This window comes from Pteronotus mesoamericanus, unplaced genomic scaffold (genome assembly GCF_021234165.1).
Source record: "Pteronotus mesoamericanus isolate MK-2021 breed Mesoamerican mustached bat unplaced genomic scaffold, CSHL_Meso_final contig_90, whole genome shotgun sequence".
In the NCBI taxonomy this organism is placed as follows: Eukaryota; Metazoa; Chordata; class Mammalia; order Chiroptera; family Mormoopidae; genus Pteronotus; species Pteronotus mesoamericanus.
Genome location: NW_026555277.1, coordinates 8082173 through 8097601, shown reverse-complemented (window position 1 = coordinate 8097601; position 15429 = coordinate 8082173). Strand labels below are relative to the sequence as shown.

At 59.3% G+C, this 15429-nt stretch overlaps 1 protein-coding gene across 1 annotated transcript in view; it reads left to right on the top strand.

The window, feature by feature from the left end:
• Nucleotides 1-15429, top strand: part of SPEG (striated muscle enriched protein kinase) — a 55336-nt gene that overhangs the window by 34119 nt on the left and 5788 nt on the right. Inside the window, exons 16-32 of the mRNA XM_054585624.1 lie at nt 151-255; nt 860-1066; nt 1473-1596; nt 1711-1886; nt 4233-4345; nt 4736-4904; nt 5152-5248; nt 5375-5575; nt 6656-6713; nt 7278-7355; nt 7459-7637; nt 8155-8181; nt 8843-8995; nt 9178-9220; nt 10240-10308; nt 10570-12559; nt 12899-13030. Of these exons, the coding sequence (XP_054441599.1) occupies nt 151-255; nt 860-1066; nt 1473-1596; nt 1711-1886; nt 4233-4345; nt 4736-4904; nt 5152-5248; nt 5375-5575; nt 6656-6713; nt 7278-7355; nt 7459-7637; nt 8155-8181; nt 8843-8995; nt 9178-9220; nt 10240-10308; nt 10570-12559; nt 12899-13030 (3921 nt within the window). The remainder of the gene's footprint in view (nt 1-150; nt 256-859; nt 1067-1472; nt 1597-1710; nt 1887-4232; nt 4346-4735; nt 4905-5151; nt 5249-5374; nt 5576-6655; nt 6714-7277; nt 7356-7458; nt 7638-8154; nt 8182-8842; nt 8996-9177; nt 9221-10239; nt 10309-10569; nt 12560-12898; nt 13031-15429) is intronic.

Sequence of the window (15429 nt, the reverse complement as noted above, 5' to 3'; positions counted from 1 at the left end):
CTTCCTTTGGTCCCCTGGGGAGCCACCTGGCCTTGCCCCTGCCCCTGGGGCTGTGTCCCCGGCCCTCAGCGCACTACCCTGAGGCTGGGTGATCCTACGGAGCCATTGGGATCTAAAGGACCCAGCGGATGCTTGACCTGTGGCTTTCAGATGTGGTCCCAGGCCCCCCAGATGGTGCCCCGCAGGTGGTCGCTGTGACTGGGAGGATGATCACACTCACATGGAACCCCCCGAGGAGTCTGGACATGGCCATCGGTGGGTCAGGGCCACGCAGGGCTGCATGATGGGGAGCGGGGCATGGACAGGGCAGGCCCAGGCAGGGGCGCCAAGGGAGCCAGGAGGGGAGGGCAAGGCCCAAGGAAGCATATGGGGTGGGGAGTGGACAGAATCTTGGGAGCGTGGCTGGAAGCAGCTTTGACTGCTTCCTCTCTGGTGGATGAAGCCCTGGCTCTGGGTCAGGAGACGGGACAAAGAGGGTCACCACATTCCTTTCTCCTTCTCAGAGGGTCTGGGTGCTTGGGTCGTGTTCCAGGGAACAGGCTCTTCTTCCCTGTCCATGATCTCTTCCTGCTCTGTGCCTCAGTTTCTGTACCTCAGATAGTAACAAGGAGTTGGGATATAAGTCAAGCTCTCTCCATGCCTGTAACTGGACCCCATGCCTAGCACTTTGTTGGCCCTGAGCCTGGCTAGGCCAGTGGTTGGGCAAGAGCAGATGGGGAGCAGGTAGGAGCAACAAGGGAAACTGAGGCAGGTCCCCAGAACAGAGTAATCATGAGTTCCTGGGTCCTGAGGAACCCAGAGGGGGTGTGGTGGGGGATGCCCCAGTAATGCCCACCTCTAGCAGCTGCCTCCCCAACAGACCCGGACGCCTTGACCTACACCGTGCAGCACCAGGTGCTGGGCTCAGACCAGTGGACAGTGCTGGTCAAAGGCCTGCGGAAGCCTGGGTGGTCGGCCACAGGGCTGCGTAAAGGAGTCCAGCACATTTTCCGGGTCCTCAGTGCCACCATCAAGAGCAGCAGCAAACCGTCACCCCCTTCTGAGCCTGTGCAGCTGCTGGAGCGAGGTGAGCCTGGTTGCTCTTAGGGAGCAGGTGGCAGGGGGTGGATGCTCCTGGGCTGGGGAACGGAGTCTGCATGGCGGATGCTCAAGGGCTGGTCTGGACAGTAGGGCTTCAACAGGAACAGGGTGGTGGGATGCAACCTTGACCATCAAAGCGCTTCCTTCTCACTCCTGAAAGCAGCACTCACAGTGGGCGGGGTTGAGGCTCCGGAGCCAGACCAGCTGGGAGCGTGGCCCCAGTTCTGCCGCTCGGTGACTGTGCTCCACACAAACTGCTAAACCTCTCTGAACTCTGTCTTCCTCATCTGTACAAATGCAACTCAAAGGGTGACTGGGAGGGATAAAGGAGCAGTGGGTACGAAGGATTTGCTGTCAACCCCAGTCTAGAGCCTGTGCCCTATCCCTCCCAGGCCCACCCCTGGAGGAGGCGCCCACTGTGCTGGACAAGCCAGACGTCGTGTACGTGGTGGAGGGACAGCCTGCCAGTGTCACCGTCACCTTCAACCACGTGGAAGCCCAGGTCGTCTGGAGGAGGTGGGCCGCTGCCGCGCATGCCCCATCCCCACAGCGGCAGTCCAGTTCCAGCCATCCTAGCCTGACCTCCTTGTGGCTGGATCCTGGGTGACCTCCCTGTCATGTGCCCCTTAGCTGCCGAGGGGCCCTCCTGGAGGCGCGGGCAGGCGTGTACGAGTTGAGCCAGCCAGATGATGACCAGTACTGTCTTCGGATCTGCCGGGTTAGCCGCCGGGACTTGGGGCCTCTCACCTGCACTGCCCGCAACCGCCACGGCACACAAGCCTGCTCGGTCACCCTGGAGCTGGCAGGTAGGGGATAGGAGGCCCCCTTCCCTCTCCCCGCCCTGCACCCACAGCCCTCTCTTCCCACTCCCGTTGCACACACCCACTTGCCAGGCCCGGGTCTTTTCTCTCAGGCCTGTCCATCTGATGGCTTTAATAATACTAGTATTACTATTATTAATGTAATAGTTCTAATAAGATATTTATTGAGCACCTAGTATGTACCAGGCTCAGTGCTCAGTATCTTCTTACAAGAATCACCCCATTTAATATTTACATCTACCCTGTGAGATGGGGGTCCATTATTATCCCCATTTTACAGACGGGGAAACTGAGGCTCAGAGAGTGTGCTAAATGACAGGTTCAGGTCACACAACCTAGTAAGATAATATTCAAGCTCTGATACCCAGCTCCAAAGCAAGAGGGTGCTCCTAGCTCCCAGATTTAACACAGCAGGAAATAGTACCTCAAGTGTCGCAAGCATAGGGAGACCAAGTGGAATGGAAAAAAAAAAGCCCAAGGGAGCTCATCTTATCATGAGACTCTCAGCTCTTAGGATCCTGGCTGCCCTTTGCTTGACCTGTTGGACAGAGCTTCCCGACCTTTGCAGTGAGGACCCTTTTTGTAATTTCTCCGTCAAAGATGTAGTCTCTCGGTCTCTTGCACTCATTAAGTAGTAATTGCCTTGTTTTCCTGTTTGTTCATTAACTCTAGACGTATGTAACTGCCACTCAGAACTTCAGACCAGCGCCAGCTAAACACTGTTACCTGTTGAGTAAATACAATTCCAACTAAATGCAAAGAAAATGACATGTTAGTTAGCACAGGCAAGCTTATCATGGGTAAACATGCATTTTTCTGGTGCTTTTAAAAAATTGTTCAAGTTCAGTTGAACTGTCCCAGTCCTTTGACCTTCACAGGACCCACCCTCCCACCTGCCTTGTCCCCCCCCCAGACTATAAACCAGATTTCTAGAGAGGAGGGAAAGCATCTTCAAGTGGAAGAGAAGCGGAAGGAGGGTGTGTGAAGACAAGAAGGGGAAGCCCTACTTGCCACACTGTTGACAGTGGATAGGGTGGCGCTGCAGATCATCGGGGCCCCTGGTCTCCCTTTTATGTGTCTTTTCCTGGCTCAGTTTCCGCCCCCCCCCCAATCCCCTGTCACTTCCTACTCAGCCACCGCTTTGTTTCTTGACGGTATCATCTGCAGGGCTGCTCTTTCTTTGCAGATATAGGATGAGGCCTGGCCACCCAGAGCCCTGCAGCCCGGCCTGGCTGGAACAGCGACAGGGAGACTGTGTTCCAGCTGAGCAGGGCTAGAACGGGCCTGGGGCTTGGATCCACACTCTCTCCCTCTGTGCGCCCCCCGCCCATTGCCGGGCAGGATAAGCAGGATGGCCCCTTCCCTCCACATCTGCCCCTGCCTCCCGTAGCATCTTCCCCACTCTCAGGATGCCCTCCCCTTTTATCTGTGTAAAACCATGCAGTGTACCCATGATGGTGGCGGTCCCTGCCCAGCGCCTTTACTCTTCCCTCGGGGCCGGCTCATGCCCACTCCCCTCGAAGCCAAGGTCCTCAGCCATGCTCAGGAGGCGGGCACCGGGAGGTCACAGGCTCCTCTGCAAAGCACATTGGAATATGTATTTAATTCCATCATGAGACTTAGGAGCCACTTTATAAGGAAATAACACGATCGCATAGTATGTGCAGAGAATAAAATCACAGTCACGTGGGAGAACTTAGCTGAGAATCAGTACCAGTTCATTCATTTTGCCATCTCCAAGATGGTGTAAGGTCCCTTAAACATTTAAATAAGGTTCAGAGAGAAAACTGTGAGACAGAGGCAATGCCATTGTGAACTTGATCGAGGGTCCCAGTCAGTGAAGTCCAAGCCGCTCTCAGTGGGACTGTGCAGAAGGGCCATCACCCACAGGGGGCAGTGTCGAGCCACTTTGCACCAGCCCATTAATGCAGGGAGGGAAGAGGCTCAGGAAGGCCAGTCCTGATTTGTCAAGAGCTACAGGAAATCCAGATTTCTTTTGTGTGCAAATCTCTTAATTTCAAAACGGGCAGATAAACACTGAGGGTCAAACAAAGCAAGCCTGCACCCTCTGGCTTAGGTTTCCTCAGATTTGGAGAACATCCCGTATGGATTTATAGGGAGAGCGCTTGGTCTAGGCAAGGAACTTTGGCGCTCTCAGGGGCCGGGTTCAAGAGCGGCAGTGGGCGAGGTGCTGGGGCTCTGGGAGGTGGGGGCGAGGGTACGGTGAGCCAGTTGCTGAGGAAGGGCATGGAGAGGAGCTGAAGAGGCAGGCCCGTGTGACCCCAGCATTCTGTCCCCCTCCCTTACCAACCCCTACTCTCTGTGTTTCAGAGGCCCCTCGGTTTGAATCCATCATGGAGGACGTGGAGGTGGGGGCAGGGGAAACCGCGCGCTTCGCTGTGGTGGTTGAGGGGAAACCGCTGCCAGACATCATGTGGTACAAGGTCAGAGGGTGATGAAGGCCTCAGGGGAGTCCTAGCCCGGGGCTGGCCAGGAGCCTGGGAGGAAGGAGGCAGGTTTTCTTCGGAATGGGGGCAGGGGTGCAGGCAGCCTTAGGAGGAGGGGAGCTGGGACAGAGAAGAGCAAAGGTGGGACCCAGGGGTGCTGGGTGACGCTGTTGGGGGGTTAAGGAACCAGGGGACTAATTGGGGGATTCAGGACTATTGGTGGGAGACAAAGGGTAGAGCGGATTCTGGGTCCTGGGAGGAAGCAAGGCCTCTGGGTAGAGGGGTTCCTGGCCCTGAGAGAGGGGTGAGACTGGGTCTCTGGCATGGAGGTAAAGCTGGGTCCCCGTGGAGGTGAAGCCAGGCTGGACGTGACGGCCAACTCTGCAGGACGAGGTGCTGCTGACCGAGAGCAGCCACGTGAGCTTCGTGTACGAGGAGAATGAGTGCTCCCTGGTGGTGCTCAGCACGGGGGCCCAGGATGGAGGCGTCTACACCTGCACCGCCCAGAATCTGGCTGGAGAAGTGTCCTGCAAAGCAGAGCTGGCTGTGCATTCAGGTGGGCTGAAGCTAAGGGGGAGGGAGGCACAGCGCTCACCCCCAGGGAGCTGATGTGAGCTGCCAGCCAGGAGCCACGCATCTGGCCTGCACCCCTCGGCCCCCACATCTCCCAGCCTGGGCACCCCACCTCGGGCCCCGAGCATTCTTGCCCCTCTTCTGTCTCCTCCACCCACCCTGCCAGTCTCAGGCTCTGCCCTCTTTCCTGCCCTGTCCTCCCCGTCTGACACCAGGCATCTCTTCCGCAGCTCAGACAGCTATGGAGGTGGAAGGGGCTGGGGAAGATGAAGAACAGCGAGGAAGGAGACTCAGTGACTTCTATGACATCCACCAGGAGATCGGCAGGTGCGGGACAGGGAAGGGGTGCGGTGTCTAGGGGCCAAGAGAGGCCAGATCTGAGGCTGAAAGGGCGCGGAGAGCCAGGGTTGCGGCAATGCCTGAATCCCACCCTCCCCCTGTGTCATCACCCAGGGGTGCCTTCTCCTACCTGCGGCGTGTGGTGGAGCGTAACTCTGGCCTGGAGTTCGCAGCCAAGTTCATCCCCAGCCAGGCCAAGCCAAAGGCATCAGCGTGGCGGGAGGCCCGGCTGCTGGCCCGGCTCCAGCATGACTGTGTCCTCTACTTCCATGAGGCCTTCGAGAGGCGTCGGGGACTGGTCATTGTCACTGAGCTGTATCCTGGAACAGACTGGGTGTCTGGGGGGTGCCGGGCCTCAATAACTGGCCCTTATAACAGCCAATTAGTAACATGTTTCACATTTAACAAAGTGGTCCCATGGACAGGTGGGAGGGGCTCACTTTACAAAATGTGTCTGTCGACACCTGGGAGTTCTGAAGGCATCTTATAAATGCTTCACAGAGTGGAGCCTGGTGACATCTGTGAAAACTAACATTTTTAGCCCTCCCCTCTCCCTTTTTTAAGCTTAAGCTTTCATAACATTTGACGCGTGCCTGGCAATGTTCTGAGTTTTGTCTATTTAACCCTTATGTATACCCACCTATCTCATGGAATTCTGTCATCCCTATTTCACAGATGATGAAACTGAGGTACAGAGAGGTTAAGTAACTCACCAGAAGTCACACAGCTAGCAAAAGGCTTGTGACTTTTATCGTGAAAGGCAGTGCAGTATATCCGAACATTTGGAGTGATCCCATTTCAGATGCGCATCAGTGCTTGGCTTTATTAGGAGGCTGTTTCCATGAAGAATGGGCTTTAGCCTTGCATGAGAGCCATTGTTAAGCAAAGGCACACACCCTGTGTAAGGATGCTGGGTGGTTGGCCTGTCCCCGCTATGAGCAGGGTGACCATGTCCTTCACATCAGGCCTGCAGTCGGCACTGTTAGCACCCAAACCTCAACAAAATGACCCATTCTTGTGTGTTACGGACCTTCTAGGTCGTTCCCAGATAGAGTCAAGAAGTTCCATCTGCGGTCAACAAAATTCTACCGTGATCCCTATAAACACCTCACAGGGTGGGCAAGAGAAGGCGTTATCCCCGTTTTAGTCCCGTGGGAATCTGGGCTCGGGGAGGTTTGCCTGAGGCCCCACAGTATGCGCGAGTACATGCAGGGTTGTCCCATCTGTGCGCTCAGGCGACAAGCGGAGGCGTGAAGCTGGAGTCAGATGTGCTTTAAGGGAAAGGAGAGCCCTGTGTGGAGCTGGGACCTGACTTGAGCTCCTGGGGTGGGGGCGCTGCCCAGGGAGGGCTGGGCGGTTGGCACTAGTCACTGTTCTCCTTGATCGGGGACATAGCTGCACAGAGGAGCTGCTGGAGCGAATGGCCCGGAAACCCACCGTGTGTGAGTCTGAGGTGAGGGCAGTGGGTGGCCGGGGTCAGGCTGGGCAGGAGCATTCGCCCACCTGAACTCTGAGAACGGAGGGGTGGGTCTCAGGCGTGCCACCCGTGCCCATGAACAGGCCAAGGGAGGTAGCAGAGGGCGCTGTCAGTCGGCAGCAGAGCCCCCGTCCTCTATCCGACCAGACCCCACCTGGGACTTACACTGTCCTCTGTCAGTCTCAGCAGGCCCCCCACATCCCTAGCTTGTGTTTCCCAGTCTTCCTCACACACCGCTCCCAGGAAGAGCTCCTTCGGGCTCTCTTCCGTCCCACGGCTGTCCTGCCGTAGCGGGCTGTACAGGTGGGCGCTGCCCAGCTCCATTCATCGTTATGTAAATGGCTCCCAGGTGTGCCTGACCCGTGTAGCTGTACATGGAGGCCCTGGACCTCCGCACCCAAACCTATGTTTCAAGCCCCTTCACCCGCCATCTGAAGGCCACTTAAGAGGCATGGCCTGCCCTCTTGCCACAGCCGTGGTGGTGATCCAACGTAAGACCCCACTCTTCCCCCATGGACTCTGGGTCACCTGTTTCCACAGATCCGCGCCTACATGCTGCAGGTGCTAGAGGGAATATGTTACCTGCACCAGAATCATGTGCTGCACCTGGATGTCAAGGTGAGGTGCAGATGGGGTAGGGAGCAGGGGGCCCTGGGGGAGCAGGCGGTGGGGCGTCCTTCCCTCTCCACTCAGCTCCCACGCCGTGCCTCGTGTCCTGCAGCCGGAGAACCTGCTGGTGTGGGATGGCGCCGAGAGCGAAGAGCAGGTGAGGATCTGCGACTTTGGGAACGCCCAGGAGCTGACTCCGGGGGAGCCTCAGTACTGCCAATATGGCACACCCGAGTTCGTGGCGCCCGAGATTGTCAACCAGACCCCTGTGTCTGGAGTCACTGACATCTGGTAATGTTGGCACACTGGGCTGCTGGGGGGGGCCAGGGCAGCTGCCCTCGGCGCTGGGCTGTTGCTCGCTGGCAGAGAGGAGCTGTATTAAGCCCGATTCCTTCTCTGACAATCAACTGGTGGCATCGCTCATGGGTCCCTTGTCCATGTTACTACCTACCCCTCATCAATCAGAGATGACCCAGGCACTCAGGGCCTCAGGCCTGTCAGTCCTTGGCTCTTGGTCTCCCATGGGTGGTCAGCTACCCCCTCTGCAGCTACCTCGCCTCCACCCAGTGAATCAGGCACAGTCCCTTGGTTCCCAGACTCCTCGTGGCTTCCTGGGCTGGCCCTGCCATGACCCTTGACTCCTGCAGGATGTCTGGACCTCTCGGTTCAGAGTTCTCCCTGAAGGAGGCACCCCCGTGTCCATTTTCCACGCAGTGTTCACAGGGAGGACACTGCTCACTAGATTCTCTGCACACTTCCGGTGAGAGGTGCACTGTCCTCTTACCAGCCCGCTCTCCTCTTTCCGCAGGCCCGTGGGCGTCATTGCCTTCCTCTGGTAAGAGCCTCTCTGCACTTGGACCCCCAGTCTCCAATGGTCTCTTAGCAGCGCTTCCCCCTGACATTTGCAGGACCTGGGGCTAGAGAGCAGTTGGGGGCGGGCAGTCTAGCCCTTCTCTTTCGCACCCCCTCCTCCTTCCTGCATGGCCGGGGGCCTCATATGCATGAGTGTGGACACCCCAGCCTAAGTGTCTAAGTCTTCCACCGTCAGCCCCTCCATAAGGGGCATGCACAGAGGCTGGAGGGAGAGAGGCCAGTGCAGGCTTAGGGCCACTTAGGCAGGAACTACAAGGTCCCTACTGTCCAGCAGGGACTGGAAGGAGGAGGTTCAGCTCAGGGAGGCATATCCCCTGAGCACAGACTCCTCGCCTCAAGGCCAGGCCACAGCTGGAGGAGAAACAGGACAGGCTCTCCAATGCATGGGCTCAGCACAGGGACCTGGTTGCCCAGGTCTCAAGGCGGTAGCGCTCCCCCCGCCCCAACCTATCCCGGGGATGGTGGGAGCAGGCCAGGCAAGCGTCTGAAAGACTCTGTCCAGATTCACCCAGCCTCTGTCTGTCCCACAGCCCTGGGGCCCTATGTCCCCACTGGCATCCTGTCATCTCTGGCTGAGCCCCAGGGCCCTGTCCCCCCTCACTCAGCCCTTTCCACCCCTGTAGTCTGACGGGAATCTCCCCATTTGTTGGGGAAAACGATCGGACAACATTGATGAACATCCGAAATTACAACGTGGCGTTTGAGGAGACCAGATTCCTGAGCCTGAGCAGGGAGGCCCGGGGCTTCCTCATCAAAGTGCTGGTGCAGGACCGGCTGTGAGTACGAGGCCCCGACGAGCCCCCCACCTGCAGGTTCCGCTCATGCCACCCCTACTGCCGCCCACACCCCTGCCCTTCGACACCCAATCCTCCGAGTCCTTAGAGGCCCCATTTCCCCAAACATTTATTGACTGACTGACTGAATGATGACTCCCTTCTTAATCCCCCTTCCTTTCCAGGAGGCCTACAGCGGAGGAGACCCTAGAACATCCTTGGTTCAAAGTGAGTCTAGTTCTGCAAAGTCACAGTAGAAGTAGTGGAGGGAGAGAAAATGTTAACAGTTTCATTTATGGAGAACCGACTGTGTACAGTTAGCATGATAGGTGTTTAGTATACTTACGATCCACCTGCTCAAATAGCTCTGAGAGAAAGGTATAGCTCTCATTTTGTCTGTAAGAAAACAGAGGCTCAAGCTGGGGTATCACGGATTCCGAGGCACAGGTCTGGGCTTCCCCATCCTCGGGGGTCCTCACCAGGGTTTTGTCTGGCTCTTGAGACCAGCCCTGGTCTTCCTTACTCCTGTGTGCCCACCTCTGCCCTGCACCGGTCCCACACTCTCTGTGGTTAGTGTGTCGCCTGGCCTCTTGGTTTGAGCTCTGTGTGGGCAGAGTTCTCATTCATCTTCAAACCCCAGCACTGCGGGGCACAGTGCCAAGTGGGGGGTGAGTTTCAGCAAATAACCCAGAAAGAGCAACTGAATAAACCATCCACTGAGCATTGTGCTGGGTCAACCGAAGGCTGAGGTAATTCTGGTATCTGTCCTTGGAGAACAAGCCTTGTCTCCCAGATCAGACCTGAGCTCCAAAGAAGACAGCCTGCGTGGGTGGCTGAGGGAGGCATCTCTCTTGGTTGGGCCCACCAAGGCTCCAGATATCTGGGGCGCTAGCTCCACGTGGAGACAAGCGGTGAGCTGGGAGGTAGGGCCAGGCCAAGGGCCTACGCACAGGCCTCCTGGGGCAGCCAGTGTAGCGGGGCAGGGCCTTGAGCCCTGGTGTAAGCTCTGCAGCCCGTCTGGGGAGCCACCGATTTTTGGCCTGTCCACTTAGGTTCAGGGAATTTGTCTACATGTGGGCACCTTGGCTGTGGGAATTGTTGGGACAGATGCAAGGGGAAGGGGACCCCAAGGAGCCCAGACCCGATGCTGCTCAGTCCACTGTTCCCTCCTATCTCTTCCTTGCCAAACCTTGAGGGTCTGGGTTGACAGAGGACTTTCCCTAAGTCCCTTTTTCCCGGGTTTACAGACACAGGCAAAGGGCGCAGAGGTGAGCACGGATCACCTAAAGCTATTCCTCTCGCGGCGGAGGTGGCAGGTAAGTCTGGCTGGGCCCTGCTTCTGCGCCTTCCACCTTCTCATCCTGCAGCCTCCTCTCTCTAACCCTGCCTTTTTTTCTACCATGTGCCCTTGCCTCCTGTGTAGTTATCTTCATCTGCTTTTTATTCTCTCGGTTGCTAGCTTCCCTCCTGTTCCCTGACCCTCTGTCTGCCTTAGAAGTCTCTGGGGCTGAGGCAGGCAGAATGGTTGGTCTGGCCCCAGAATTCCCTCGGGTCTGACTGTAGCACTCTGTCTCCAGCGCTCCCAGATCAGCTACAAGTGCCACCTGGTTCTGCGCCCCATCCCGGAGCTGCTGCGGGCACCCCCGGAGCGAGTGTGGGTGGCTGTGCCCAGAAGACCACCACCCAGTGGGGGGCTCTCGTCCTCCTCTGACTCTGAAGAGGAGGAGCTGGAGGAGCTGCCCTCGGTGCCCCGACCGCTGCAGCCCGAGTTCTCAGGCTCTCGAGTGTCCCTCACCGACATTCCCACTGAGGATGAGGCCTTGGGGACCCCAGAGGCTGGGGCTGCAGCCCCCATGGAGTGGCAGGAGCAGGGAAGGGCCACCTCTCAGGACCAGGAGACCCCCAGCCCTCAGGCCCTCCCCTCCCCAGGCCAGGAGCCCCCAGCCGGGTCCAGCCCCCGGCGGGGAGAGCTCCGGAGGGGCAGCTCTGCTGACAGCGCCCTGCCCCGGGCCGGGCCGAGGGAACCTGGCCGGGGCCTGCACAAGGCGGCGTCTGTGGAGCTCCCACAGCGCCGGAGCCCCAGCCCGGGGGCCACCCGCCTGACCCGGGGAGGCCTGGCCGAGGGGGAGTACGCCCAGAGGCTGCAGGCACTGCGCCAGCGGCTGCTGCGGGGAGGCCCTGAGGACGGCAAGGTCAGCGGCCTCAGGGGGCCCCTGCTGGAGAGCCTGGGGGGCCGTGCCCGGGACCCCCGGCTGGCACGGGCTGCCTCCAGCGAGGCAGCACCCCGCCACCAGCCCCCACCAGAGACTCGGGGTCTGCAGAAGAGCAGCAGCTTCTCACAGGGCGAGGCCGAACCCCGGGGCCGGCACCGCCGAGCTGGGGCACCCCTCGAGATCCCTGTGGCCCGGCTTGGGGCCCGCAGACTACAGGAGTCTCCCTCCTTGTCTGCCCTCAGTGAGACCCAGCCATCCAGCCCTGTGCGGCCCAGTGCCCCCAAACCCATTGCCCGCAAACCGGGAGCCCCTAAGCCTTCAGAACCTCCGGCCACCACGCCCAGTGATGCTCCCCAGCCCTCGGTGCCCCAGCCTCCCCAAGAGAAGGCGCCAGAGTTCAAGGCAGAACCAATCCCAGGCCCGAAGCCTACAAAGCCCCTGCTAGCGGTGCAAACCCCAGCGCCTGCCCTCACACCCTACGCCCAGATCATGCAGTCGCTGCAGCTGGCGGGCCACACTCAGGGCCCTCCGCAGGGCCCTGCCACACCTCCGACGGAGCCCAAGTCCCACCCTGCTGTGTTCGCAAGGGTGGCCTCTCCACCTCTGGGAGCCTCCACCAAGCGCGTGCCTTCAGCCGCGGCTGCCCCAGTGCCCGCTGAGAAAGCCGGGGTCCCCACGGTGCCCCGCAGGCCCGGTAGCAGTCTCAGCAGCAGCATCGAGAACCTGGAGTCCGAGGCCGTGTTCGAGGCCAAGTTCAAGCGCAGCCGTGAGTCGCCCCTGTCTCGGGGGCTACGAATGCTGAGCCGCTCGCGCTCGGAGGAACGCGGCCCCTTCCGCAGGGCCGAGGAGGAGGACGGCATGTACCGGCCCAGCCCGGCGGGAACGCCGCTGGAGATGGTGCGACGGCCCGAGCGCTCCCGCTCCGTGCAGGACCTCAGGGCGGTCGGGGAGCCGGGCCTGGTCCGCCGCCTCTCGCTGTCGCTGTCCCAGCGGCTGCGGCGGACCCCGCCCGCGCAACGCCATCCGGGCTGGGAGGCCCGCGGCGGGGACGGGGAGAGCTCGGAGGGCGGCAGTTCGGCGCGGGGCTCCCCGGTGCTCACGGTGCGCAGGCGGCTCAGCTCCACGCTGGAGCGGCTGTCCAGTCGGTTGCAGCGCAGCGGCAGCAGCGAGGACTCGGGGGGCGCGTCTGGCAGAAGCACGCCGTTGTTCGGCCGGCTGCGTAGGGCCACGTCGGAGGGGGAGAGTCTGCGGCGCGTCGGCCTCCCGCACAACCAGCTGGCCGCCCAGACGGCCGCCACCACGCCTTCCGCGGAGTCCCTGGGCTCTGAGGCCAGCGCCGCGTCGGGTGGCTCAGGTGGGGAGGGGCAGAGTGGAGGATGAATGTATGAACAAGTATGGGTGGGTGGGGGGGATGCGGGGCTGGGATGACAGGTGCAGAGTGCTGGAGAAAGTGGGGTTCCTCGGAGAGAGGCTCCGGGAGGAGGAGAGGACACGCCCACCAGGAAGAGGCTGAGCGGAGGCTGGAGCCGGCAGGGCTGGGTCAGCCGGAGGGAGGCCGAGGGCCCGAGGCTGGTGTGGGGGCAGGCCAGGGCAGGGGCTGGGTGTCTTCCGGTTCTCTGGGCCCAGGGCTGCAGGGAGGTGGGAGCTGCCTGGCCCGGGCTGGGCAGGGGCTCAGGCACCTGGGTCCTTGCAGCTGCTGGGGAAAGCAGGAGCAGGCTGCGCTGGGGCCTCTCTCGACTGAGGAAGGACAAGGGGTCATCACAGCCAAACCTCTCTGCCAGCGCCCAGGAGGATTTGGGTGACCAGTACGTGCGCAGCGAATCAGGTAAGAGAAGCCTGCTCTGTGAGTAGGCCACCCTGCCCCGGAGGACAGTCCTAGCTGGCTGGGAGATGGGCCACCCTGAGGAGCTGGGCAGTGATGGGAGGGACCTGGAATCAGCAAGACAACAATAGCAGCAACTGCCATTTATTAGCAATGCCAAGTGTCTTATTACGCACTTTAGAAGGACTGCCACATTCAACACCCCCCCCCCATTGTTGAGGAACTATTATTTGTATCATGTCCCTATTTTATAGGTGAGAAAACAGAGGCTCAGCCATGCTAGGTAACTTGCGGAAGGCACAGAGCTGGTAGTAAGTGTGGCCGTCAGGAAGTTGGACTGGATCACCCTGTGCAGCCAGGCCCCAGGAGCAGCTTCCAGATACCACCCTAATGCCTTTCCTCGGCTAGCCTTCTCCCTTGCGGGACAGCCTGGAGGGTCCCTGGAGCTGTGTGTAGTTTAAAGAAGGTCACGGTAGCGCTCCCCTGCCCCCACAGCCCCCACGCCGATGCGTGTATGCTTGAATGTGCACACAAGGTCACTGTTTCCCAGCCTAGAAGCCCTCAGTCTGGACCGCGGTTCTCTCTTTCTCCATGGCCCTCAACACCCAACTGTCCCCAACCCCCTGCCCCTGTAGAGCCTCCAGCATCTTCAGCACCTTCAGGGCTCTTTGCTGGGGGGAGGGGAACATGCCCTGATCTGTTTCTCTGCCCAAGGGTCCTGGGCTACAGGGAGGCAGGTGTTTCCCACCAGGGGTCACTGTCCCTTGCCCCAGAAAGGGGCATTTTTCAGGGACTCCACACAAAGGCTCCGGAGGCCAGGCTTCCCAGGCCAGCACGCGGAAAGCAGCAGGCCCCCAGGCCAGGCTGTGCACAGGGACTTTAGCAGTTGCCAGTTCGGTTCTTCCCGTTGTCCCATAAAACTTCTAGGAGCTGTTCCAGCTGTGCCTCAGCTGGGCTGGTGGCGACGGTGTCTGGCCTGGGTGGGGGGAGTTGGGGTGTCCTCCTCGAGGCAGTGAGCAGTGGTGACTGTGGGAGGGAAGAGCAGAGAGGGGGGCCAGCTGGTGGCAGCAGGGTGGAGACGGAGAGAGAATGAGACGGAGGGAGAAGCCAGCACAGAGGCCTGGGGACAGCTGATCCCTTCCCACCTGGGGCCTCCCTCCCAGGCCCATTTTGCTTGTGCAGCTGATTTCCTTCTGAGGCAGTGTCCTCTTACCTCATCCTCTACCCGCCCACAGAAGAAACCTGCCCCATTTGTCCCGTGTCCACTTGACCAACTAGGGCTAGCCCCTAGGGGGATGGAGGTAGGACTGGCCGGCCTGGGCCAGGGTCACCTTTCACCTCTCCCTCTGGCCTCCCTCTCTCTCCCCCTACCCAGCTCCCTTACTGGGCGGTCGGTGACGAAACTATATATTCACGTTACGTTATTGGAGCCTCAGTGTGGGATCCCTCCTTGGCGAACATGGGTACAGCGGGAAGGGCGGGCATGCTGCTGTTCTGACCATCCACTCTTGCTGAGGATGCCTCTCCTGCCCAGCTCACCCACCCCCGCTCCCTCCTGGCCCTTCGGACGGGCAGCAGCTGGGGCTCCCAGGGGCATCTATCCTTCAGCTTTCTCTGCCCATGTGGGAAAAAAGCCACCTACCCACCCCCACCCCCAGTGGCCAGGACCAGATGGGGATATTTTTAAAGACACATGCCAGGAAGCAGGAATGTAAGTCCTCACGGCGCTAAGGAGCCACAGGCCGCAGAAGCCTTGGCCCATCTGCCTCCTGGCCGTGGCCCGTTCACCAGCAGCTGTGAAGCCAGTTTTGCCGAAACAGCCTCTTTCTCTGGGGGTCTGCGCCTGGCTCTCTACTGGGCATGTTCATGAGCTAATAATCATAACAATAATAGGAGCTTACCTTTAAGAGCACTTATTATTATATCTTAGGCACATGCTAAGCATTTGATGTGCTCCTTGTGATTCTCACAACAACCCTATGAGCTTGGTGTTATTCTTTCTCTCAGTTTAGACAAGACATGGTTCAAGGCCATGCAGGTACTGTCTCTGGCCCCTTCAAAAGCTCTCACCACTCAGCTGACCTGAAGGGGTAATAGAAGGTCTAGAACTGTATTCCCAGACCCCAGAAGGGACAAGGGGTGGGGGAGGCTGACACACATTCTGGCTCTGTCCCCTCTTTGCATTGACTTCAGGTCTTTTGAGACTGCATATTTTGTTGGAACCTTATGTTCAACCCCAGGATTCTTGGCTCAAGCCACCAGCACCTCCCATTTGCCCTGAGGTGCCCCAGAGGGAGTGGTATTGCCAGATCTTAACCACTGCAGTTTTTCAATACTTGTTTCTATTTTATTTAACACGTGCGTATACAGCATGTAAATGTAGCACCAGGCCCTGCTGTAAG